Source organism: Rattus rattus, chromosome 6 (genome assembly GCF_011064425.1).
Source record: "Rattus rattus isolate New Zealand chromosome 6, Rrattus_CSIRO_v1, whole genome shotgun sequence".
NCBI lineage: Eukaryota > Metazoa > Chordata > Mammalia > Rodentia > Muridae > Rattus > Rattus rattus.
Window position 1 is genome coordinate 5,892,079 of NC_046159.1, and position 24,908 is coordinate 5,916,986.

Below are 24,908 nucleotides of genomic sequence, written 5' to 3' on the forward strand. Positions count from 1 at the left end.
TGTTCCAGAGAGACAGCTTTTCTCATCTCTGTGTCAAAAAACATCAGCAAGAGGCCGTAAGACTCTGTGCATGAGCTTGGCTTTAGCGACCACTGCATTTCTAGATTCCTGGGCTCACACAGGCCTACTTATCAGTCCCAGTCACTATTCTATGCTCTCAAGGACTTCTTGGACCTTTACCAGTGCTCCCAGTCTGCCAATAGCTGAGGACTTAACTGCAGACATGAGTAGAGCCTGAAAGCTTACAAAGTGTCCTTACAAGAGAGGGTTCCCCAGTGGAGCTCTGCAGCAGCATTTTCAGTCTGATGAATTGTTCCTGGCTTGGTGAGATACCTGTTTAATCTTCATATTAGTACAATAGTACAATAAACGTTTATGTGAATAACCAAAGCACATTAAACCAAGCATATTCAAAGATATCCCAATTGCCAAGAGCCTCACAGCCCATATGCTATGTTCTCTGCAAACTTGAAAATAAATACAAATAAACGTACATCCTCTCACACAGCTCCAGAAACTTGCCTGCACAGGGGAGATTTTATTCAGTCATTTCTTCCAGTGTGACACTGGTCCTCAACCAAAGTCAGCATGGACGTGGGCGGTATGTGTGGAGATGGTAGCTCTGCTCAGGGAGTGGGGAAGGTGTCACATGTGTGCAGGCTGACTGAGGTTTAAGAACGTCACTTCCATATTTTCTGAGGTTTGAAAGTCTAAGATGCTGTTTGAGGTGACAGTGGAAAGGAACTGCTTCAAAGAGTGTCAAGTCCATGGATTTTCCTCACCTCTGTTTGCCACATGTATCAGAAACCTTGTTTTTTATTCAAAAAGGATTTCAGAGGTTAAGATAAGCTGTGTAGCCTCAGAGAAGAGAGGACCCTGAGTTCTGCCCAACAGCTGTCCTATCCCTTTTGTGTGAAAACCAATTGCCTTCAGGGTAGAAGGACCTTCAGACTTTGCAGGGGAGATTCTGGGGTCCTAAAGCATTTCATAATACCCTTCCCTCTAGAGTAAGAAAGGGGCCACAGGAAGTACATTTTTTCTGTCAGAAAAGATGAAGGTCTTCTGTGTAATTTGTTACTCTTTACAACTGTTGAGTTCAATTGTGAGAAATTCTATAGTTTTTACATCAGCTTGCCATGTTTCCACAGAAAATAACTTAATCAGGAAATCATTTCAAATACCTATCTAACACTCTTGAAATTCAGTCAGTTAAGGAAAAAGTGTGTGTGTGTGTGTGTGTGTGTGTGTGTGTGTGTGTGTGTGTAATTGTTATCCTTTAGAAAATTTTGTCTGAAAAATGCCTTTATTTCATTGAACAAACAAACAACAAATGACCACTTGGTTAAGGTCTGCCTGCTGTATTAGTGATGTGATGGTCCTGGGTCCTGATACAAATGCCAAGGTCACTAAACATCCGGCTCACTTTAAAGTAGTATTTTTAACTGAACTCAGAGTCCATCAATTTAGAAAAGAAAAACAGAAGAAACGTTGGGACATCCACTAAGGCCCATTACTTTTCACAGTATTAACACACAAATGGTTTATTTGTATATAAACAATGACACTAATTAGAGTGGAGCAGGACAGCAGTGGGGATATATCTAAGACCATGATTTTCCTAAAGAAATCGGTGGTTAGAGGAAGATAAGTCTGAAACACTAAAAATCAATGGTTTGTTTTAATTTTTTTAATGTGATGTGGGATGTGTGTATATGTGTGTGTAGCATGCACAAGGACATGTGTTCTCACTCAGTATACATTCATGTGTAAGTGCACACATTTGTGGTATACATGCATATGTGCATTGTGCGTGCATGTGTACACATTTGTTGAATGCATGGATGTGGAAACTTGAAGTTGACAGTGAGTGTCTTCCTTGATAGTGCCCCACTTTACGCATTGAGGAGAGTTTTCTCAATTGAACCCAGCCTGAGCATCCCCGTCTCTGCTTCCCAAGTGCTAAGATTACAGGTAGGAACCATACCTGCTCCACCTTTTATGTGGGGTCTGAGGATCTGAATTCAGTCTTCAAGCTTTCTCAGCAAGTACTTTACCTATTTAGCTATCTTCCTGGTCCACATGGTTTAAATTTTATCTCAGAATACTAACCCAAGAAATGAAAATACACGACACATATAAACATGATACAATCTGCATGCTGATGTCATGACTTGAGGGTGAAAGGTCTCTTTCAGGCCATTTGGTTCCCAGCTGTGTTGCTGGTTTGCAAGCAGAATCTCTAGGATGTGGGCTGTAGGTAGAGAGAGTATGGCGCTGGAAACAATCCTTGAGATTTATAGCTAGACCTCCTTCCTGTCTGCTTTCTGGACCATTGAGATGTGAACAGACAGTGGTCAAATATTCCCACCACAGAACCACCTGCCACCATGACTTTCCCTCCATGACAGACTATACCAACAAACTGTGAGCAGAATAAAACCCCTCATCCCTGAGCTGCACTTGTGGGGTTCATGCTCACAGCAACAGGGAAAGTGGTGAACACAGAGATCTCTGGATCTCTTTTCACAGAATGGAAAAGTGGACAAGGTTTGGGCAGGAACTGGAAACTGAATTATTTTAGTATCAAGAAGGGATTTAAGAAGAAAGAAAAGATGATCCTGAAAAGGGTAAACTGTGTAAAGAGGTATTCAGTCCATCAAGAGCCCCCAAGACAACAGACTGGGAATCATTGTAGATTTAACTGAGGCATCGCTTGGAGCTGTGTTTGTCTACTGCCGGCCTACGGAGCTGGAAGAAAAGATCTGAGCTGGAAGCTATTAGTACAATTTTCACGTACACCTCATTGTTGATAATGGAATCAAGGCGGGGACATGAACTGAGTATGAATTAGGAAAAGGCAAATGTAGAGGGAAGAACAGCACAAGGGAGAGGCAGCAAACAGTCCAGATGGCCGCCAGTTGAGGTGAGATGAGAAGTGGAGACAGAATTGACCTTCCTAGAAAATACAAGATCTTCATGCACCAAATTAAGAAGAAAATAAAAACCAAATACAATTCAGGAGAAACATATGGAGTCTTCCCAACACTGAAGCACAGATACCCGCCCTCAAGTTCTGCCACGCCATAAAGACTCAATGAATGGAGTAGAGGGATGATGGCTATGACCTCACATCTGGTAGCCGAGGTCACATGATCAGTATCTCATGGCTGCTTCTCACACTAGACCCCAGGGCAGGGCAGGCCATCACAATAAGGCACAACTCAATGAGAGCTCTGGAGTGGGGACTGCACACTTTCCAAGTTTATTTCCTCACACATCTGGAGTCTGCCGACATCATGCAGCCTGGCAGGTGTGAGAATACTACAGTGAATACAATAAATGTCCTTCCAGAGCCATACGCTCTGGAGATGGATGACGAGCATGAGCCCACAGAGCTAAGTTAAATAATATAAAGCTGTGGGAATGGAACTGCAGGAGGACAAAGTGATGGAAGACAAGGCAGAAAGTAGACAAAGGGTCAGCATGGTGCCGTGTGGGCAGAGGCTGCACGGCAGGAGGGAAGACAGATATGGGCAGAGGTGTGGTGGCTGAGGAAGACGCCTGCACAACGGGGTGCCTGACACACCTCGGTCGTAAGCAGAGGCAGGATTTGTCTCTGAAAGATGGACAAGCCAGGATGAAGAGAGACTGTGATACTGAGGGGTGCAAGCAACCCTTTCCCTGGAAAACCCTCCTGTGTGAAAGCACACATCATGGAGCATCACCTTAATCTAAACATTGTAAGTCAACATGCAAGAAAGTCATCTATTCCACATAGGCTTTCTGTCTACAGCCTGTCTACATTGTTCAGAGAACACAGTACCTCTCTATGCAGGTGCAACAAACCTCAGGTCAAAAACACGTCAAGAAAGGGTAGAGAAGACGGCTCAGGGGAAGGGCTTACAAAGCCTTGCAGAAGCCTTGTGTGAGATTAGAGATCTGGATCTGAATCCCTAGTTCACACATGGCTCAGTGATTCAGGTGAAGACAGACAGACCCAGAAACTCACTGGCTAGTGTAGCCAAAACAGTAAACTTTGGCCCAGTCAGGAGCAAGGCAGAAAGCAAAAGAGAAAGGCATTGGATATCCTTTTCTGGTACACGCACGCATGTGCGTGCACACACACACACACACACACACACACACACAACTCAGAAAATACTGTGCCTGTACTAGCTTTCTTGTCTTTAGTCCTTAACCAATGCAGTATGGCAGCTATTTCTATAGCTGGTGTACACTGCACTAAGTGTAAGTAATTTAAAAATGTGCACAGGAGTTGGTTATCTATGATGTCATTTTATATCTGGGACCCACGAATCCACAGATTTTTATGTTTCTGGAACAGTCTAGAATGGCTGTATTAAAACATAGTTTATAATTTCTGTCAGTTGAATATTCAGAGACTATTCTAATTTTGCTACTTGTTGGAATTTTTGAAATGTTTATAATGCACATTGTAGCCTCGGTCACTGATGTGTGGGGTGGTCATTCCTTAAGTTTAAGCTAAGCGGCTGCTCCAAGGCATCTCAGTTTGGCTTTTAGAAGAGGTCTGGCACTTGAGTGACAGTAGAATCTACCGCTATCAGGGTCGCTTTCATGTGTCAACAAAGGCAGAGCATCAATTTATAGAAGATCACTCATGTGCATTCCCCAGGGCAAGGGGGAGACAAACACCACAGACCCTGAAAATTGGTTTCATGTCATTCAGACAAGTGAAAAGGAGACAGGGATTCAGAACACAACTGCTCCTAGGAGCCCATCTTGCCATCTGTTCTTCCCTAGCAGGTTTTAAGATAACAAAACCATCATCTCACAAGTAAATAGCAATAAAAACGTGGAATGTGGGACCACACAGGAGTACATTCTGGAAGGAATGGCAAAGCTCTGGCTGGAAAACCCTTGAACAAAAGGGAGCCCTCTCCCCATCCCCAGTGCATCTCAGGCAACATTGGGAGAACAGAGCAGAATGGAGCTCACAAAGGGTTGGGGGTTAGTATATTTTCTATAATTTTTTTTTACATTTTTAAAAAGTTGGAAATGCCATGTATTATTGACAGACTTTATCTCTAAATGACAGCAAACACATCACGGGACATTAGCACCCCTCTTCCTCTGACACCTATCTCCTTGTACAGTGAGAAACTGGGCTTCTGGTGTCAATCAAGAAAAACTGAAACGAGACTCAGAGTTTGACAGGAACTGCCGATTATTAGTTATGTCAATTCTATAAATATCTGTGATGATATTGGCAGATGGACTAGAAAGTAACATTTAAAGAAACACTTCTGAAATTAAATGGAAACAATTACCTGCTCAGCCAGTAGAGAAGCCAAGCTTGAATAGGCATCGGCAAAATCTGGACCATACTTAATGGATTCCTTCAGTAGCACAATGGCTTCTTCCGTTTTCTCCTGGGACCTGCAGATGACAGGGAGAGGACACCTTTCATTAGCACTTGCTGCAACCCTTGGCTTAGACGTCAACATATCATTTCTTTTAGCAAAGATTAGGTGGTTCATCCTGGATTTTACTGTGTTAGTATCTACATGTTATGCCAGTTGCGTTGAGGCCTCATAGTCTCTCCTCATGTCTGGATTCTCACTGGGAGGCAGTGAAAGGATACTGGAGATTAGTCACTGGCCTCCTGCCTCTGGCTGCTGTGGTTTGAATGTGGTGAGTCCCTGCAGGCTCCTGTACCTGAACATTTGTTTCCCGGCTGGTGGCGTGTGCAGGTGCTGTTATGGAAAGTGGTGAACAGTTAGGTCTTGGGGCCTAACTAGAGGATGGGGCTGAGGTTGTGGGCTTAGATTACTGTGGATAGACCTTAAGGTTTTGTACACTGGATCTACTTCCTATCCATTTTTTGCTTGACTGTGGACACAATGCCACCTTTTATAACTGGGAACCCAAAGAAACATTTTCTCTCTTTAATTTCTCGTTGAGTATTTGGTCTTAGTGGAAAGAAAAGTAGCCAACACACTTGCTATGCACTGTTGGGGGGTTTTACTGAAGGGTCTGTAAACCTGTTAACAAGAAACACTGACCCTCAGGCCAGCACTCTGAGGGATATGTCTATGTGTATCTCTGCATGTATAGCCTACATGCAAGTCTAGAAGAGGGCACAGAATGCCCTGGAGCTGGAGTTATGGGTGTATAATCCATCCAACATAGGAGCTGGGAACTCGGGTCCTCTGGAAGAACAACTAGTATTCTTAACTACTAAGCTTCACAATCTGATTTCTTAATAATGGCTGATGGTCCAGAACAAACCTAGCCAAAATGTCCACCTATCTAAAGAAGAAAGCATCACATAAAACTTAAGAAACTAGAAGACACTGTGACTAGTGGCTGAAGGGGAGGTGAATGTGCTGTTACATTCTCACCACAAACTGGCTCTGCCTCTGTCCCTCAGTCGACTCCAGGACTTGAAGCCTAGGAGTCCTGTCCTCGAGTGAAAAACCCCTCTCCTGTTGGTGCCACAGGGAGACTGTGTATCTCGATCCTCATTCTTAGGCAGCAATCCCTCTGCTTACTCAGATAACTTTCTCAAATACTGATCTTCAATGCCAGGTATTATAAATGTGGAGAATAAGTGTAGCATGAAGAACAGAAACCCTGGAACCACAGACAGTCCATGGCCTCAAGGATCTAGGCCTAACCCTTGGGGGTGCCTTTTCCCATTAGGGTCTAAACCAGAGTCTAGAGCGAGTGTTTTCGCAATTCTACTCGGTTAAGACTGTGTACTGGGTGTTCTTACAAATTCTCATAGCACTGAGTCCAGCCCTTACTGCAGCCCATGTGACAGATATTGTGAACAGAAAAGCATGTGCAGCAGAGTCAAGTGGCTCGAGAGTGCATTGCATCCTCTTCCAAATGTTCCTCCAATGTAACACAACCGCTCCCTTTTCTTTAAGACAGGTTCAGCTCTGTGTGCCAGGCACACCCTGAAATCCCCTGAGGGGAACTCCCACCTAGGAACAGTTTAAATAGGACACTAGGATCCTAACACTCTGAGTGTGTGCTTACTTCGTTTTTCTTTTTTCTTTTTTTTAAAATCCCATAGATCAGTCCATGGCTTGTACATAGTAAAACTTCAGTAAACACTAAACTATCATTATTATCACTATTATTAAATTTTTGTTTGTTTTGTTTTGTGAGACAGGGTTTCTCTGTGTAACAGAGCCCTGGCTGTCCTGGACTCTATTTTTAGACCAGGCTGGCCTCAAACTCACCGAGTTCCAACTGCCTCTGCCTCCTGAGTGCTGGGACTAAAGGCGTGCACCACCACAGATGGACACACTAAATTGTTTTTAAAGCATGTTTTAAGTATTTTACTTCTGGATCACTGTGCATGTACTTAAACTTCCTACTTCAGCCTCCTGAGCACTGGGGTTTACTCATGGCTGCTTATTTTAACTCTCAGAAGTCTGTCCTCACCTGTAAGAGCTTGCTGTTCGGAGTGTGATTTATGTACATCTGTGAATGTCACCTGGCAGCTTGTTAGAACCTCAGGCCCCATCCACACTTCCCAGGTAATCTGTGTGGGAACTGAGACCTCAGCATATCTACGCCATGTACTCTCGGGGACAAGGTCATTCATTCCTAATACCAGACCTCTCCTACTCCCTGAAGGTCCAGGGTTGGTAAGATGCAGTTTGACTGCTTCATTGCCAGAAGCAGCTTGTTACCAGTTACCTCCACCTAGGAGGTAGACTCCTATCATAGACCTGAGGTAAAAACTCATTGTTTTAAAAGTCTTTAGAGTTAGGCATTCAGTTTGGTAGATGTGGTGATTTGAATTAAAATGGTCCTCATAGGCTCATAGAAAGTGGCATTATCTGATGTGTGGCCTTGTTGGAGTAGGTATGGCCTTGTTGGAGAAAGTGGGTCACCGAGGGGTGGGCTTCAAGGTTTCAATGTTCAAGCCAGGCCCAGTGCCTTTCTCTTCCTGCTGTTTGTTGATCCAGATATAGAACTCCCGGCTCCTTCTCCAGCACTATGTCTGTCTGTACACCACCTTGCTTCCCACCATGGTGATAATAGGTTAAACCTCTGGACCTGTAAGCCAGCCCTGTAAGTCAGCATTTTTTAACCCTAGTAATTTGACCACTGATTTTATGGTTAGAACTCCAAAGAGTCTTCGCTAAGTTTAATTTAGAAATGCTACTTAAATCAAAGGGAAGAAATGCTATAAAATTAAGGTGGAAAATTAGTCCTCACAGGACATTATTTAGCTGAAAATTCTTCAAAATCAGCAGAGGGGGAAAGAACGACAGTAATTCTATTATGATGGGCCGGTGCTTTCATTCGTAATAACTCATGCAGTTAGAATGGAAACTGAGACCGTTTATGAGTGAACACAGGGAGATTAACTAACAACACAGCCTGTGAATGTAAGTCCTTGAGGACCCCATTAATGTCCGTCTGAGTGATACAGTGGACATAGAGCCATCAGAGCTTCTACCAGGGAATTATGGGAAAGAGGGGATCCTGTTAGGCTTTAGTGAGACACTCCTAACACCCAGAGTGTGTGCTCTGTGACCTTTCTAAAATGTCAACGTCCAGTGTGAGTGCACTTCGGATCTTTGTGGTGTTTTGAATAAGAATGGCTCTCACAGGCTCACGGATTGGAATGCTTGGTCACCAGGGAATGGCACTATCAGGAGGTGTGATCTTGTTGCGTGAAGCATTGGGTAAGCACTGGGTCAGCTTTGAAGTTCCAGATGCTCAAGCCAGGCTCTCTGTCTCTTCCTGCTGCCTGCTGATATGAGTGTAGAGCCCTCAGCTACCTCTCCACACCACCAAGCTCCCCGCCACGATGATGGACTTAATCTCTGAAATTGTAAGCCAGCCCCAATAAATATTTTCTTTTTATAAGAGCTGCTGCTAAGCTGGGTGATGGCAGTGCATTTCTTTAATCTCAGCACCCGGGAAACAAAGCCAAAGTCAAATGGATCTCCGTGAGTTTGAGGCTAGCTTGATCTACAGAGCAAGTTCCAGAACAGCCAGGGCTACACAGAGAAACCTTGTCTCAAAAGAAGGAGAGAGAGAGAGACAGACAGACAGACAGACAGAGAGAGAGGGAGACAGAGGGAGAGAGAGAGAGAGAGAGAGAGAGAGGAAGAAAGACAGAGAGAGAGAGAGAGAGAGAGAGAGAGAGAGAGAGAGAGTGAGTTACTGAGGTCATAGGGCCTCTTCATAGCCACCCCCTATGATAATCTTACTAATCTTTCTCTACTGGAGCTCTACTGGAGTGCCTTCGACCATGAGTCACGCTGTAGAGACTTCTTTCTCTACTGGAGGGCCCTGCACCTTACCTGGCACCATATAAGCATCAAACATGAAAACAAAGCTTTTACGTTTTGCAGCAGGATTCAACGCTCTTAAATTACCCCTGCCTCAGGAACTTCCAAAGGCTAAAGTTCCTCAGAATGGGTTCCTGAGACCAATAATTTCCTCAGAATGGGTTTCATTAAGAAAAATAGCAAGTATAAATTAGATCTTGCTCAGAATGAAATCTTGCAGCTCAACACCTGTGTTTTCACAGGGAACGTCACTGTGGCTGTGCTTCCCCTTATCAAGTAAAAGCTTGCCCAGAGGCTCACTTCCCTGGCTCCATCTCAATGAGAGGTATTTAGCAAAGGCATTAAGGATTTGCCACATTTCCTTTCGGTAATTAGAGACGTGTTAAGTTTGTTAATTTACAAAACTTTCTGGATTCCTGTCTACAGTTCCACATTAATCTCAACAGAAGCAGCTGCTTGCTTTAAGAAGGAATTTGGAAAGTGTCAGTAGCAGACACAAAGCTGGTGACTTGTAAGCAGCAGTATAGTTCCTCAAGAGTAGATGGCCATTCACATAGAAACCCATAACTGGTCAGTTGATAGTGAATCGGATACTTCAGAGTCCTCAACCATAAATGCAGGTCTGTACAACACTCTTACCCTCAACACTCATGGCTCTGTGTTGAAGAAGGGGTAAAAAGACTGCAAGAGCTGGAGGTGTTAGATGGTTTTAAGAACAGAATGTTTCCCAAACACAATAGGATAGATGCATCAATGAACTAAAGATGATGACATCAGTATTCACAATAACATGCAAGCACAAACCAAACAAAATCCTAGCACAGAGATGGGGAAGTGGGCACAAAGTATCTTGAGCGGGGGGGAAAAAAAAGGAGGAGGAGGAGGAAGAGAAGGAAGAGGAAGGAGAAGAGGGAAAAAGAGGAGAAGGAGGAGGAGGAGGAGGAAGAAGAAGAAGAAAAAGAAGAAGAAGAAGAAGAAGAAGAAGAAGAAAAGAAGAAGAAGAAGAAGAAGAAAAGAAGAAGAGAAGAAGAAGAAGAAGAAGAAGAAGAAGAAGAAGAAGAAGAAGAAGAAGAAGAAGAAGAAGAAGAAGAAGAAGAAGAAGAAGAAGAAGAAGAAGAAGTAGAAAAGGAAAAGGAACCCCACCCAGCTGGCACTTGGATTGAAGGGTGGGCAGCAGCAGGAGCTCCTGTACATGGATTGAAGGGTGGGCAACAGCAGGAGCTCCTGTACATGGAGTGGAGGGTGGGCAGCAGGAGCTCCTCTGTATCACGGGGCTTCTGTTACTGTAATATTGTACTTTACTGTTACTGGATCACAGATGAAGAAGACTTTGACTCTATTTTTATGGCAGGAGACAGTACTAGCTCTTCTGAAGAACTGGCATGTAAAATTCAAGCTACAGCTATTGCAGAAGATGGTCTTTGTAAGCACGAGCTTTCTAGGGCTCTACACAGTGTGGGAAGGACTGTTGAGTGATCGTAGCTAGTGCAGTGGACAAAAGCATCTGGCTGACTGCAGTTCACACTTATTTTTCTGCTTGACTTTTATAAAATTCATATACAACATCCTATAAGACACAGTCCTGCTACATGACAATGAAGACTGGAAAACTCTGATCAATTCAAACTACACTGCTGGGCTTGGGAGATGACTCCATTGGTAAAGAACCTACAACACAAACACAAGGACCTGAGTGTGACCACTAGCAGGTAAGTGTGATGTCAAACTTGTATTCCCAGCACTAGGAGATGGAGACAGGTGGATCTGGGGCTCCAGGACTCACTGGTCAGCTAGCCTAGCCTACATGGCAAGTACCAGGGCAAAGAAAGGTTCTATCTCAAAAAACACAGTAGACAACACATGAGGCTGACCTCTGCCCTTCACACTCATGCATGCACGCATGTGTCCCCACATACACACAGCAGATACAGATCACACACACACAGAGCACACAGAGATGTTCATTACAGCTAAAATTCAAGGATGAGATCACAGTCTCACCTCCCCCTGCTGCCCCACACTGCCAGACAGAAAGTGAGGCGTTGATGGTGGACAGTGGAGTGAGCTCCACAGGGCAGCAGACATGGTGGAGGCTGAGATCAGCCACATAAGGGCTGACACAGAGCACAGCTCCAGAAGCTTTGGTCCCAGCTCTCTCTCCACAGGTGTGGGGCAGATTATCACCTTGGGAGGTCACTGCATTGTACCTGGGTGACAGAGGCGCTGCCTCCTGAGGCTCAGGACACACACAGGGCCAGGTCCCGGCTACAGATGTGTGAAGGAGGTGCCAAACCAATTATCACATCAAGATCAAAACTAGTCCCAAGTAGCATGACTTCAAAGCATATGCACATGCAAGTCGTCTAGGAACTTCAAGAGGTCAGGAGCATGGTTCTACCACTGGGATCTAGAGGAGGTAGCAAGGAATTATTATCCCCAGCTGGGGACTGAGTGGATGGGCCACTGTGCTGGATTTCTGCTAGTCACTGGGCTAGGTGCTGTTTCTGTCCATCTCAGATTCAGTTGCTGAGTAACTTGGTCAGCTGTGGTCCCCAAGCCTGACCATAGTGTCTCAGCAAAGGTGGATGCTGTATCAAGTTCTCTATCCATACTTCAGTTAGGAGACTGGAAGCCCATGTTGTAGGTAAGCTACAGAATCTTATATAGGACCAGCTGGTCTATCTTCTACTTAAAGTGAAGAGATCTGCGTCTCCTACAGCTGACTATCATCTTAAGCTATTTAGCTAACAACACAGGTAGTGTATGGCTGCCTGCCTTTCATTTATTAACGTTGAGGCCAAGACAGGGAGCTTCAGACTGGACATGAGATACTATGTTTCTAGCTTAGACAGAAACAGCTAATAACTACTTCACCTTCGCTGGGTGTTGGTTCCTATATTAAGTGCTTACATGCATTACAGTTAGTACTTAAGTGCAGTTTCGAGAATTATTTCTACTTTATACATAAGCAGTTAGAGCCATGATAAGCTAAAATTGTTGTCCTACAGGTACATGTTAACCAGGGACCAGCACATGGCAGCATCTACCTGTCCTAAGAAAGGACATGGCCTGATGTCACAGAAAGCACTGAATGTCAAGGCTCTCTCTGCAGCTCATTGGCATGCAATCTTGTTCTAGTCAGTTCTGTCTGGACAAGAGAGTTATAGGTGTTGTACCCCTAGTGCTCCTGGTAAATTCATAAGAAAGGGGTAATCTTTTCTGTCACTTGGAGGAAGGTAACAGGAAAGATGAGGGCAGAAAGCCCAGGTGCTACCTAGCAGACAGGCTGGGGAAACTGGACTCTGTGGAAAGGAGAAGAGGAGAGGAGCTGGCAGAACTGACAACGAGTTCCTTAGAGGAAGAGTCCTTAAGGCAAGCCTTCCCACTAAGTGTTACCTGCAGGCCATAGAGAGGTATAAGAACAGGCACACACACGGCCCTCTTTCTGCCCTTCTTGCTTCTCTTTCTAGTGTACAAAAAAAATCTTTAAACTTGAAAGCTTTTGATAGCCCCCTCCCCCAACAACCTGAATACCAAATTGAGCTTCTGTGCCAAAGCAAAACCCTGCTGGACTGACTCAGGATAAAGGCTGAAGTGTTGTACCCTAAAATATGACTGTGTCCACAAAAGAAGTTCACAGAGACATGCTATGCTACCTCTAGACTTTAAGCCATGTCACTCGGGTCTGTACTATGGAGCTCAGGGCAGCTCAACTGCAACGGCACAGAGAGAAGGAAGGCTGGGAGGTTCTTGAAAATGCCTGGACGTGACAAGGCAGTCTGGCCTGTTGCATTATCTTCTGCCAGCAATATCTGTGCAGGGAAAGTGGACGACATCTCCCCAGATGGTGTAAACAAAGCCGGGCTCCTTAGGACTGCTTCCTGTGGAAGTCTGCGCTGGCCTGGGATGTGACCATCACAGCCAGAGAGCTCTAGTAAGTACTTAAGACTCGGGAATCATGGAGAGCACAGTTGTGGGGGCAATGCTCACGGAAGTCCTGCAAGTCTGCTGTGTGTCTTTGTGTGCCAGTCATGGGGTCACAACTGGGTTCTCATTTCCCAGATAAAGCTGTTGGACAGTCACTGGCTGAGAGAAGGGCAGTGCACACAGGGTATTTTCAGTGAACTGTTCCATCTTTGAGCCTTGCTAAGGACTTCAGGCAGTGTAGGCTGGCAGGGGTTGCTCACTCTGAGAGCCGGGCACCATCAGCTGGGTTTGGGTTGACAGAGGACAGATGAGCAGTGAGTAGTGAGGGGCAGAAACCCTGAATGCTCAGACATTGGACTTGGTGCCAATGCAGTGGGCACAGGCACTCCTGAGTCCATAGAAAGGATGAGGAGGAGTAGGTGCTGGATAAAGGAACAAAATGATGCCACGAGACATTTGATACAGGGAATCTACAAGATTGTGAACAGGCCAACAATAAGGTGGTATACGGGGAGAACTGTGCTCATCACAGGAGATCTGATGACAGAAAGGTCTTGAAAGGAAACCACTACAGAGAAGAGACACAGAGAAGGGCAACAAGGTGACAGTTCATAATCACAGCACTTCAAAGCTCAGCAGGAGTGAAGAGAACGGAAGAAAGGTGAGCAGAGGTAATAGACCAAAGGCCAGCGGCCAGAATCCAGGCACTACCGAAGAGAAAGTCTGCACACTTAAAAAGTTAGTGGCACAGCCATGTTGGAAAGTACAAGTGGAGCCTTGGAGAGAAGGGTGAACAGAACCTGGTTGCTGACATAAATCTTGTAGTTTGTGGAGTCATAGGAAGCAGGCCTGGAACAAGAATGGGGTCACAGTGTGTCCAAACCGGAGAAATCTCATCCTGAGAGCAGCAAGAATAGGACTTCCCCCTCCATGCCCTGTGCCTGCATGTCCTGGCACACACAGACCCATGGCCCCACCTTTGCCGCACCATCATGTAGATGGTAACCAGGTTAAACTTTCCCCTTATAAGGTAATGTCCAGCAGCACCTAGATTTCCTCCTTATGCAAATGAGACACCCCCAGCATCCTGGCCTGGGCCAATGACGTACACTCACCCCACAGCCTCTACTCACCCTCCAAGGTTTAAATAGCCTTTGTCTCCCCAATTAAATGAGCTGCTCAATGAAGCAGAAATCTGTCTCTCATCCTGCTCACTTGCTCCCTGCCCTCTCCATCACTCCTAGCCAGTCCACCTTGCTTTCCCTCTCAGGCCACTGGTCTGATTGAAAGCACCATGCCCTTTAAGGGAAGGGGAGCAGAGTGGGAACGACAAAGTTCTCTACTGATGACAGCAGTAACTACAGAGAAGTGAAGAGTGCTGCCTGGTGCTCTAGCTGGTGCTGATGTTGGAAGCGTATAGAGAATGCTATGCAAGGCAGTGGATGGCATCATGAGATGCTAAGCTGAGCTTTGGAAACTGGAGAATAGCTAGAGATGTAAGCGTGAGGTAGGCTGAGATGAGGGGACTAGGGTTAGAAATGAGGAAAGCTGGAAGTCACTACAAATAGGTCACCATGAGGGTGAGTGGAAAGTTTTAGGCCAAGAGGTAGAAGCAGAACATGTCTACTCACAGCTGATGTGCTCACATGGCCAAAAGAAAGGTCCAGGGAAAGTGCAGTTAACACTGAACTGGCAGCTAACAAGTGAACTGAAGCTAAAAAGTGAAGGTTCGTGACTATAATCCTAGTACTCAGGAGGCAGAGGCAGGTAGATCTCTGCAGGTTCAAGGCCAGCCTGGTGTACAAAGCAAGTCCAGGATAGTCAGTGCTACTGCACAGAGAGCCCCTGTCTCAGACAAACCAAAAGCAGGAAACAGAGCTGAGAAGTGGTCTACCGTCTTGTGCACACAGGCATCCTTTCCTAAAGTTAAACCTGTGTAGCTAATGATGGTGCTGGGAGGGAGCTCCAAACATTTAAACTTATTTCAAAGTAATAAGCTGTGCCCTCGCTCTTTAGTCTCCTTCCTGAAGGATCTGACTGAAGGAGGCAAGCACACAGCTGTCCAGGTCTTCACACAGCTCTGGGAACTCTTGTGCATGCTGCAGTGTTTGCCATCAGATCCACGGACACTTGGGACCCTCCCTCTATCCTCTGACATGAATGGAGGGTGGCTGTGTAACGGGCAGGGATATGACGTGAATGCTTACGCTTCTTCCTTTTTCATTTTAGTAACAAGTGCCAGCATCTATTTCAATTATGCATTCACATAAATGTACCACATCCCCTGATTTTAAACACTCTCGTGTCCTCTTGACACACTGGGACTTCTGAAATCTTCGCTCATGAAAACCACAAGCTTTTCACTTCTTTTTTTCTTCTTTCCTTCCTTCCTTTCTTTTTTTCAGTTTTTTGATATTTTAAGTCTCAAGAAACCCATTATTAATCAACATGAATTGAGAGCTGCTCCTTCTCAGTTTTCCACTATAATGTGTTGCACAGACTTGCAACAGGGAAGCTACAATATCTCAAGAAATAGCTTGAAAGAAACCATATACAGGCAGGAAAGGCAGTGTGTGTGTGTGTGTGTGTGTGTGTGTGTGTGTGTGTGTGTGTGTGTGTGTGTGTGTGTGTGTGATATAATTCCAAGAATCATTGGGACTTGAAGTGAGCTGGTTGGCATTCACTGACAGAGAAACTTAGACCTGGAAAAAGACCCATGTTTCCTTCAAAGTCAAGATTATTAGTAAAGGTCAGTGCTAGCCAAGAAAAAAGTCACCTCTATATATCGTTATTGCACACTTGAAGAATAGCTGCTCTGAGATAGGCTGTGAATGTCAAATATATATTAGATCTCACAGAGGTAGGGTTAGAACATATGATATCTTATTTATATTAGATCTCACAGATGTAGGGTTAGAACATATGATATAATACTTATACCTTCAATGTTTTATGCTAAAAATTTAAAGCACTGTAAAATATTAATCACATACTAAAATAATAATTTAGACGCATTAGGGTTTAATTAAAGATATGATTAAAGTTCATTTTTATATGCTTTAAAATATGATTTCCTGACTTAGTGTTTTACTGCTCTGAACAGACAGCATGATCAATGCAAGTCTTATAAAGGACAACATTTAATTGGGGCTGGCTTACAAGTTCAGAGGTTCAGTCCATTATCACTGAGGCTGGAACATGGCAGCGTCCAAGCGGGCATAGTGCAGGAGGAGCTGACAATTCTACATCTTCATCTGAGGGATGCTAGTGGAAGTCTAACTTCTAGATATCTAGGGTGAGGGACTTAAGCCCACACCCACAGTGACACACCTACTCCAGCAAGGCCACACCTTCAAATCCTTCCACTCCCTGGGCCAAGCATATACAAACCATCACACTGACATTGCATGCACAGTTCTGAAGCTGTTTCTACCAGGCAGTTGATGACTACTTGACAGCTGACTGGCACTTTCCACCTGGGGCACTAGGAGGCAGTGGTCGAGTCTGCTGAGTTAAAAGGACTGGGGTTCCTTTTGCCCAAATTTCAGTGCCCTCATTTATTAAATAGGAATGGGGAGTGGCTGCTTCTTAGCAATGGTCAGATCTGTGCTCGCCATAAGCAAAGAGAATGGATTATATGCTACACTACAGAAAGAGGCATGGCTTTATAAAGCAAACTGCAATACCTCAAAAGCTGGCTCAAGAGAAAACCAGGGCAAGGATGCTGAAAACAGTAGACCCTCTGCTTCGCCCACATCTGCAACATTCTTACCCTTTTCTTGGTTTCTACTCATTGCTACTCAGAGGCCTATTAGGGAAGGCAGAGGTGAGCTCAGCTCCATCTAAATGCAGATCGGCCCTGCAGTTTTCTGGATCACCTTCCTCTGTGATTTAGCAATGCAGCCTCTGGGTAATGAAAATAACAGAATTGTTTCCTTCAGAAAGGCTATTAGGAGTTCTATAGAAGGCCAAGGTAAGCTCTTACACACCTTGATATTATGTCATCTTGGCAGCTGGGGAGCTATTTAAGAAAAAAACGGGAAAGGAATGCAAACAAGACAAGGAGTCAAAGAGCAGAGTTCAATCCTGGGTCAACAGCAAGCCTAGGTCAGGGTTACAGAGCTCTCTGCAGGAGCCTGGGCTCCTGACCTGCGGGATGAGATGAAGGTGGTAGAACATCTCAGCACAGGTGTTTTAAGAATCATGTAATGCAGCTAACATACACGCACATATACATTACACGTGTGCCACGTATATAACTTACTTGTCAGCTGCAAGGTTAGCTACTAACACGATTTCATCCACTGGATTCTGAGACTCATGCTGAAACATGGCTGCTGCTTCTCCCTTTGCACACATGTTAGGATGCCCATTCCCTCTTACCTGTTCTATCAGGAAAAGCACCATTAAAAATGAGAGGCCCCAGAAATCGTCACAGTCTTACACAGATGTAAAGCCAGACCGTTGATCTGGGGAACTGCTGGGTGAGAAGGGAAAGCCTTACACCGGTGAGTCAGGAGTTTCTCTCACTGCCCAGCAGCTGCTGCCATGTTCTAAGCATACTTTCCTATAGAGTAACTCAGATGTCATCAGTGAAGACAGACTGGATTAACACAGAAGTCAGTTCCCTATGGAGACATCTGTGGGTTTTCTACCCACTCGGTGATTTGAGCCATCAACAAAAGCACACAGACACTGTAGAGCCGTTCAAACCCAAGTCCGCATGACTTCACATGGTGCTCCCAGGGGTTCTACAGAGAAGTAAAAGTGCTGCCTGCAGCTGCCTCAGAAACTAGAACCCACCCTCCTCATGCCTCTTATCTGTTATTATTTTATGCTTAAGATTGAGTGTGTAGGTTTATGTGTGTCTGTATGAGTATGTGCATGTGTGTGGGTACCTATGGAGTCCAGAGAGATATTAGATCCTCGGGAGCTTGAGTTATAAGCAGCCCAAAGTGGGTGCTGGGAACTGAACTCTGGTCCACTCAAGAGCAGTGATTGCTCTTAGCTACTGAGCCATCTCTGCAGCCCTCCTGAGTTTGTTCTGACTCCAAACAAGCCTGGCTTTGTTTCTAACCTTAATCCAAGCTGAGCATGAATCCTGGTCAGGAAGTCATTTCCCTCAGAGAACACTGCTTTCTTTGAAGTGTAATACAGAATGATAGTCTTGGAAGCACTGTACCCTATAGAGTCCCCCGTAAGACTTACCATGGACTAGAAGCACTGGAAAGCTATTTGCAGTACTGTGTCTGTGCAATAGAATGCATGCTACGTTTTCTTGGCTGTGTAACCCTTCTTTCTTTCCTGACACAGACTATCTATGGACTGATTTCAGAAAGACGTCCTGAGATATATTGCTTTTAACTAGCAAGAAACAGAAGTAATTACATTGAGAGTGTACAAACCCCTCATCCCTAGGAAGAGGCATCAGTAGCACAAGGAAATAAGGGAACTGTTTCTGGAACGCTGCAGGTCAGCTCACCAGCAGGAGCCAGTCTACTTACTTGAGGAGATTCCCCAGATTGAAAAGTGCACGGTTGTGCTGTGGGTGGAGCTGCAGTGCCCTTTGGTAGTACATCTTAGCTTCTGCCATGTCCTTCGTCAGGGTCCCAAGGTTGTTCAGTGCACTTGCATGGCGTGGGTACAGCCTGGAAAAGCAAAGTGGTAAACTTGGACTTCTACACCGGCACTTTAAGTATGCCACAGCCTAAGTGAACCCCAAAGCCTTCCTTGTAATGGAGTAACTGGGTCATATCTTAAGGGCCAAGTGCTTTTGCAGCTGAAGGCATCTAAATACAAACAACAGAAGGCAAAACCTTTAAACTCAGGTATAAGGAAATGAACCTCAATACTGCGAGAGTAAACAACATGAAAATCTACAACAGTAAGTACATTTCAGTCCTTCAGAGACTGATTATACACCTTCTACCAAGAGATCTTCCTTGCCCTGGTGGGAACTATCTGTTGAGGCCTGACAGCCCACCAGTTCCTGTTCAGTGTTTACAGCTGGGGTGGGGTCCCCTTGAGGAGGGATCTTTGTAAATATCTTTGGATCAGAATCTAAGTAAGACTGCCTCAACTGAGAAAGGATGGAAGTCACATGATGTCTCCCCATAAAAGAACACCTGATCTTGACCCTTTCCCCCATTTTCTGTCACTTCTACTTAGCTTGATACAGTTCTTAGAATCTTGAGAATAGTTCGGACACAAAATTTAACATGCAATGAAGTAAAAGCCAGCCTTCTTAAAGTTCAAAAGAAATAAAAAGCAGGGTAGAGTACGTTTCGGCAAACTAAATTACCCAGATTAAGGGAGTGGGGGTATCAATCCAGTCTTTCATTCATTATGATAGAACCAACATGCAGTCAGCTCTTTCTGGAGTGGACACGCAAGCTAACAGGCTAGTGTCATATACCCGTAGAACAGGCCTTCAATACAAAAAGCCAAGACAATGCTCATCCCAACATGTGCTAATGCAAATGGCATTTTGCATTTTGAAGCATTTTCTCATAGGTCAACTCTTAAAATTCCCTATGTAGTGTTTACCATTGGGGAAAGGGAACCTGGGGAAAATGAACTTAAGCAGTAGATCTCTCCCTACTCTATTTTTTTCCTTTCTTCTCTTACACACACACACACACACACACACACACACACACACACACACACACACACACACACAAACACACACACAAAACATTTGTACTCTTAGGTGTTTAAAGGCTAATTACTCCTGTTGATTCATTTGTTTACCCAAATAATACATGAGTCATGCAACCCTCAGCAAATAAGTGAATTGTTATGAATTGGAACTTCTATTTAGAATATTTTTATTATTTTCTCTAGGCAATTCACTTAAATTATGATCTACTATGAACCAATTCTCAGAGGGACAAATGAAATCAGTGCAACGTGTACAAACGTTGGCTACAGAGATACTTATTCACTCCAAAAAATGTTGACTACTGACTTAACATCATCACTATTGTTAGGTCCAAAAGAAACTCCATACAAATGGCTATCTGCAATGCTATTAGCATACATACCAAACTGCGTGGGCTTCCCTCCCCTAGCTTCTCATTCCCTTATTTCCTCCCTTAGCTTTGTGCTCTCTTGGCCCCTCTTCCTTGGTCTCCTTTGCCCTCATTCTCTTTGCTTACTTCTCTTGCTCCTCCTCATGACCAAGTCTGCTGGCCATGTTCTGTCCACTACTTTAAAAGACGGCTCTGGCTATACACTCTTCCTCAGATCTATAATAAAAATCTTTTCCTCAACCATACTTTGGAGCAGTCATGTTCTCAGTGTTAGAGAAGTACACTTTGGGAATGAGCTAGAGTCAACAACTCTCGGTAACCTCTTAGAAGTGAATTTCTGCTTTATGAGTGTGTATGTATGCATACGTGTGTCTGTGTGTGTGTGTGTGTGTGTGTGTGTGTGTGTGTGTGTGTGCGTGCGCGCGCGCTTCTCTATCACTTCTCTATCACTTTCTGCCTTATTTCTTTGAGACAGGGTCTTTCCCCACACTGGGACCTAGACTGACAGCCAACAAGCCCCACTGATCTAGTCTCCACCTGCACAGTGCTGGGGTTACAGGCATAAGCAGCCATACTTGGCTCTTCAAGTGAGTGCTGGGATCAGAACTCAGTTTACCATGCTTGTTCATGAAGAGCTTTTACCCACTGGGGCCATCTCTCTAGCCCCTGTCTGTAAAGGCTCATAGATACAGCTATTTGGGACTAGAATTTGAGCTTGTACTTTATTTCACCCATGTATTTGAAAATTTTAAAGTTAAGAATGTTATAAGGTTTTAACCTTTCAGTACCTTACCAGTAAAATTTTATTGTTTAAATAACATTAATTCATGTGCTATAGTTTGCAACGCTCTTCCAGAGCATATAAACCCGACCAAGTGTCTGACTTTCATGCCACAAATTAATTTATTTGAAGTTAAATACCCTAAGGTTAGATGATTATTTTCTATTACTTGTTGAGAAAAAATTATAAAAAAAAATGTGACAAGGAAAAAATATACCTCTACAATTGAAGCTCAATTTCACTGGTCTGACGTATACACAAAACAAGCTTCTCTTCAGAAGTCAATAGACTGTTAGTTTTGCATAATTTAAGTGCTTGGTTTCTTTTATGCCATAAATTCAATTTATCCTGTCACTAACTGGCCCCCGAGAGAGACCGCTGATCTTCCTGGTCAGCTTCTTTGGTTGTCTGAAGTGGTCCAGCGCTCAGCAACCCGCTTTGCTTTATATCTGGCACTGGGTTCCTGATATCTTGAAGATAGCCTGAGGGGCTAAGGGCCTTCTCACCTCTTTCTCCTCAGTGACCTCAGTGCTGCTGTGGAGGGATTCCACCCTAGGCTTGGCCAAGGCTCTGCAGAGTGAAAACGTTTTCCCAAGCCCTCAGGAAATGAGTCACTTGTAAATGGTTGCATTGCTCTGATTCCAGAGAGTTCACTTCTCGGGGTTGGGAATCTAAACAACACCACTTCTCTGCTCTTTTCAGACAGTGATGGACTTTGGAATGAGTGGCAGAGTAGACAGAGAACTGGTCCATGGGGAGAATAATGTCGAGGGGTCAGATGCCGGCTGCGTGAAGCTGGTATGTGTACAGCTGGTATATGTACAGCCAGCTGCTTCTTACAGTTTCTATGTGAATGGATGTGATGATGGGCATGACACATCCAACACCACCGCTGTACTTCGAAGGCAGATGTAGGACTGGGGGTTACATGCCAGGTTGGGACTCTCCTTCCCTCAAATCCAGTTTTTCAACATCAGAAACATCATTCTCGGACTGGGGAGATAGTTGGTGAAGTCTGTCATGCAAGCATGGCAGTGTGGGTTGGAATTTCCTAATGCTCATGTAAAAGTATGGTTGTACAGAACACAATGTGTCAACTTGGTGTCTGGGGAGAAGAAACAGGTGGGTTCCTCAGGCTAACTGGCTGCTTGTTGATACAATTGGGGAGCTCTGGGTTCAGTGAGAAACTGTCTCAGAAAACAAGGTAAAGGGCAATGGAGAAAGACACCTGAATTAACTACTGGCCTCCACACTCACCTGCACACACGCGCGCGCGCACACACACACACACACACACACACACACACACACACACACACACCCACACACACACCCCATCCATCCAGGGGCCTTTCATGCTCCCGCCAGTTCACCAGTTAACATAGCATTTACTCTTCCTTCGTCATGAGCCAGCACACTTCAGCCACTCCTATCCACCTGTTCTCTCTGCAGGATTCCTCAGATACTGAGGCCAAGGAACCACGTCTGTCTTGGGAATGTAGGGGTACTGTCAATAATTCACGTAGGGATAGTTGATCTTCACAGACCCAACATCATTTCCCAAAGCTTTTCCAGTTTGTTTCACACCAAATGTGATTCTAGACACAATTTTAATGCCATGTCCAAAGGTAGGTCATTCAAAGTCCCGTGTGCTTTCTGAGTGACGGGTTCATGTGCTCCTGGGGCTTTGCTGTGGTATCATTTCTTGGCACTAACACACGCTGACTATGAACACACACTGGCTGGTCAGTTGAAGAACATTGGGCAGGAAGCTATGTTTGCATTCTTAATAACAACTTTCAGCTTAGGAGATCATGGAGTGTTGTGGTGGTTTGAATATGCCTGGCCCAGGGAGTGAGCGGCAGTATTAACAGGTGTGGCCTTGTTGTAGAAACTGTGTCACTGTGGTGTGGCCTTTGAGACCCTCCACCTTGCTGCCTGAATTTTCTGTTGACCTTTAGAACAAGATATAGAACTCTAAGCTCCTCCAGTGCCATGCCTGCCTAGATCCTGCTATGCTCCCCGCCATCATGATAATGGACTGAACCTCTGGACCTGTAAGCCAGCCCCAATAAAATGTTGTCCTTTATAGAGTTGCCTTGATCATGGTACATGTTCACAGCAGTAAAACCCTAACTAAGACAGGTGGGAAAGGCACTTATTTCTCAATGTCTATCTTGACCCCTGGGGACCAGTACTGCCATACAACTGGAATTAAATAGGCTGTGGAATATCTAGCAATACCCAGATCAGTCTGCAGCAGGATGAACTACTCTACCGTCATTGCCCACAGCTCTCTGAGAAGCACCACTCTGCATGGTGGTGCTGTTGCTAAGTGTCCTGTGACTGAGGTGCTGGACACTGTCATCATGCAGTCTTTTTCTCCACAAGCACTTATTAAGCACCTACAGTTAGCCACATCCACTGTCAATGGTCCAGAACAGCAAGACAACTTGCCCTTGCTTCCAGGCAGTAGGAGACAGACAGCAAATGAGGAAAAAGTGAGTTTCGGGGAGCATGGAGAACATATATGACTGAGCCACCTTGTTCCTCAAGGTGTTCCACAGTGAAGGCTTAAAAGGACGGACTAGAGCCTGATGACAGAGAAAAGGGGAGTGAAAGGAAGGTGTTATGAAGGTTAATGTTTTGTTTTGAGTTTTAATTACTTTGCTCAAGAGATCGATAAATCAAAAATGCCTCTAACCTGTGAGCCCCACTTGCCCAAGTACAGACAACTTCCTGGAATGCTGGGGGATGTTGAGGTACGGTAACAAGCCACAGTGTTTTCATTTCCATAAACAAGGTTGGTTGCCCCAACTGCAGAGGATATACTTGACCAGTCATATATAGGCACACATGCAGGAAGTATGTAAGGAGGGAAGTATGTAGTCTTTGGGGTTTGCTTTTATAAGTATCTAACATAATTTGGGGCCATTCTCTGAGAATCCTGGGTATGGACCTAGTCACTGTCCATCTTCCTGGCCAGTATTTAAAAGCTTGCTTTAAATTTACCTCAGAAACTGTGGTGGTCTTAGTCTCACCCAGTGGGATTAACTGTGTTCTATCTGAACAGTCCATGAATGAAGCTGTGTGAGGCTTCTGAGGGATTGTACCAAAGCTCCAAGTAAGCATGATAGGGGTCTGGTAACCTCTGCTCATCCATTACATGGATGTGTCCTTAGGGTGTGCTTTCCTGTCCCTCCCAGGTTTAAGAATAGGAGTGAGTTTTATTTCAGATCACCCATCGTCTTACCTGTTACTATTCAGCATGCTATTGTCCTTGTGCCTGTTTACAGCCTAAGCTCATGTAACCTTGCCTTTGTAACTGAGTACAACTTGAACTTAAGTGAACTTGTTCCCATGATGTTGCCTAATCCCCAGAATGCCCTCTGAATATAAATTACTTGATGCTCTGATTAAAGTTGACAATTACATGTGGCTTTAGACCGCCTCATTTCTAGGCTCCACTCTCCCAAGTTCACGCTGCCAAACCAATGGCAGTATTCCATGGAAAGGAAGCAAGGCCCCAAAACTCAGGGAACCAAACACAGTTCACCAAGATGTAGTGGAGAATGTGAGTAGCTGGGCCTGTAGTGTAAGGAGAAGGAGGTGGAAATGCCCTGCTGCCTGCCAGGCAGGTGGCTGTGATAGTGGGAAGACGGGTAATGCGGTGATGCATCTGATCTGCACGAGGGGGCAACAGGACATGAAAGAAAGTGAAGGCTCCAAAGGAGAAGCCCCCAGAAGAAGGGGAGAACTGTTAATTAAGGGTTTGGAAGAAGGAGAATACTAAAGAAATACCAGGAAAACCAGCAGCTGCAGCTAACTGCTGCATCCCCACGCCCTTGTCCGCCCTGCTCT

General features: G+C 44.8%; 1 protein-coding gene across 2 annotated transcripts in view; it reads right to left on the reverse strand.

Annotated features, from left to right (window-relative positions):
• The window catches only part of Tmtc1 (transmembrane O-mannosyltransferase targeting cadherins 1), a 102,532-nt gene that overhangs the window by 18,913 nt on the left and 58,711 nt on the right, over window positions 1–24,908 (reverse strand). For both annotated transcript variants that reach the window (XM_032905431.1, XM_032905430.1), the window contains 2 exons: window positions 18,737–18,880; window positions 5,310–5,418 (listed from right to left, as the gene is read on the reverse strand). In XM_032905431.1, the coding sequence (XP_032761322.1) occupies window positions 5,310–5,418; window positions 18,737–18,880 (253 nt within the window). The remainder of the gene's footprint in view (window positions 1–5,309; window positions 5,419–18,736; window positions 18,881–24,908) is intronic.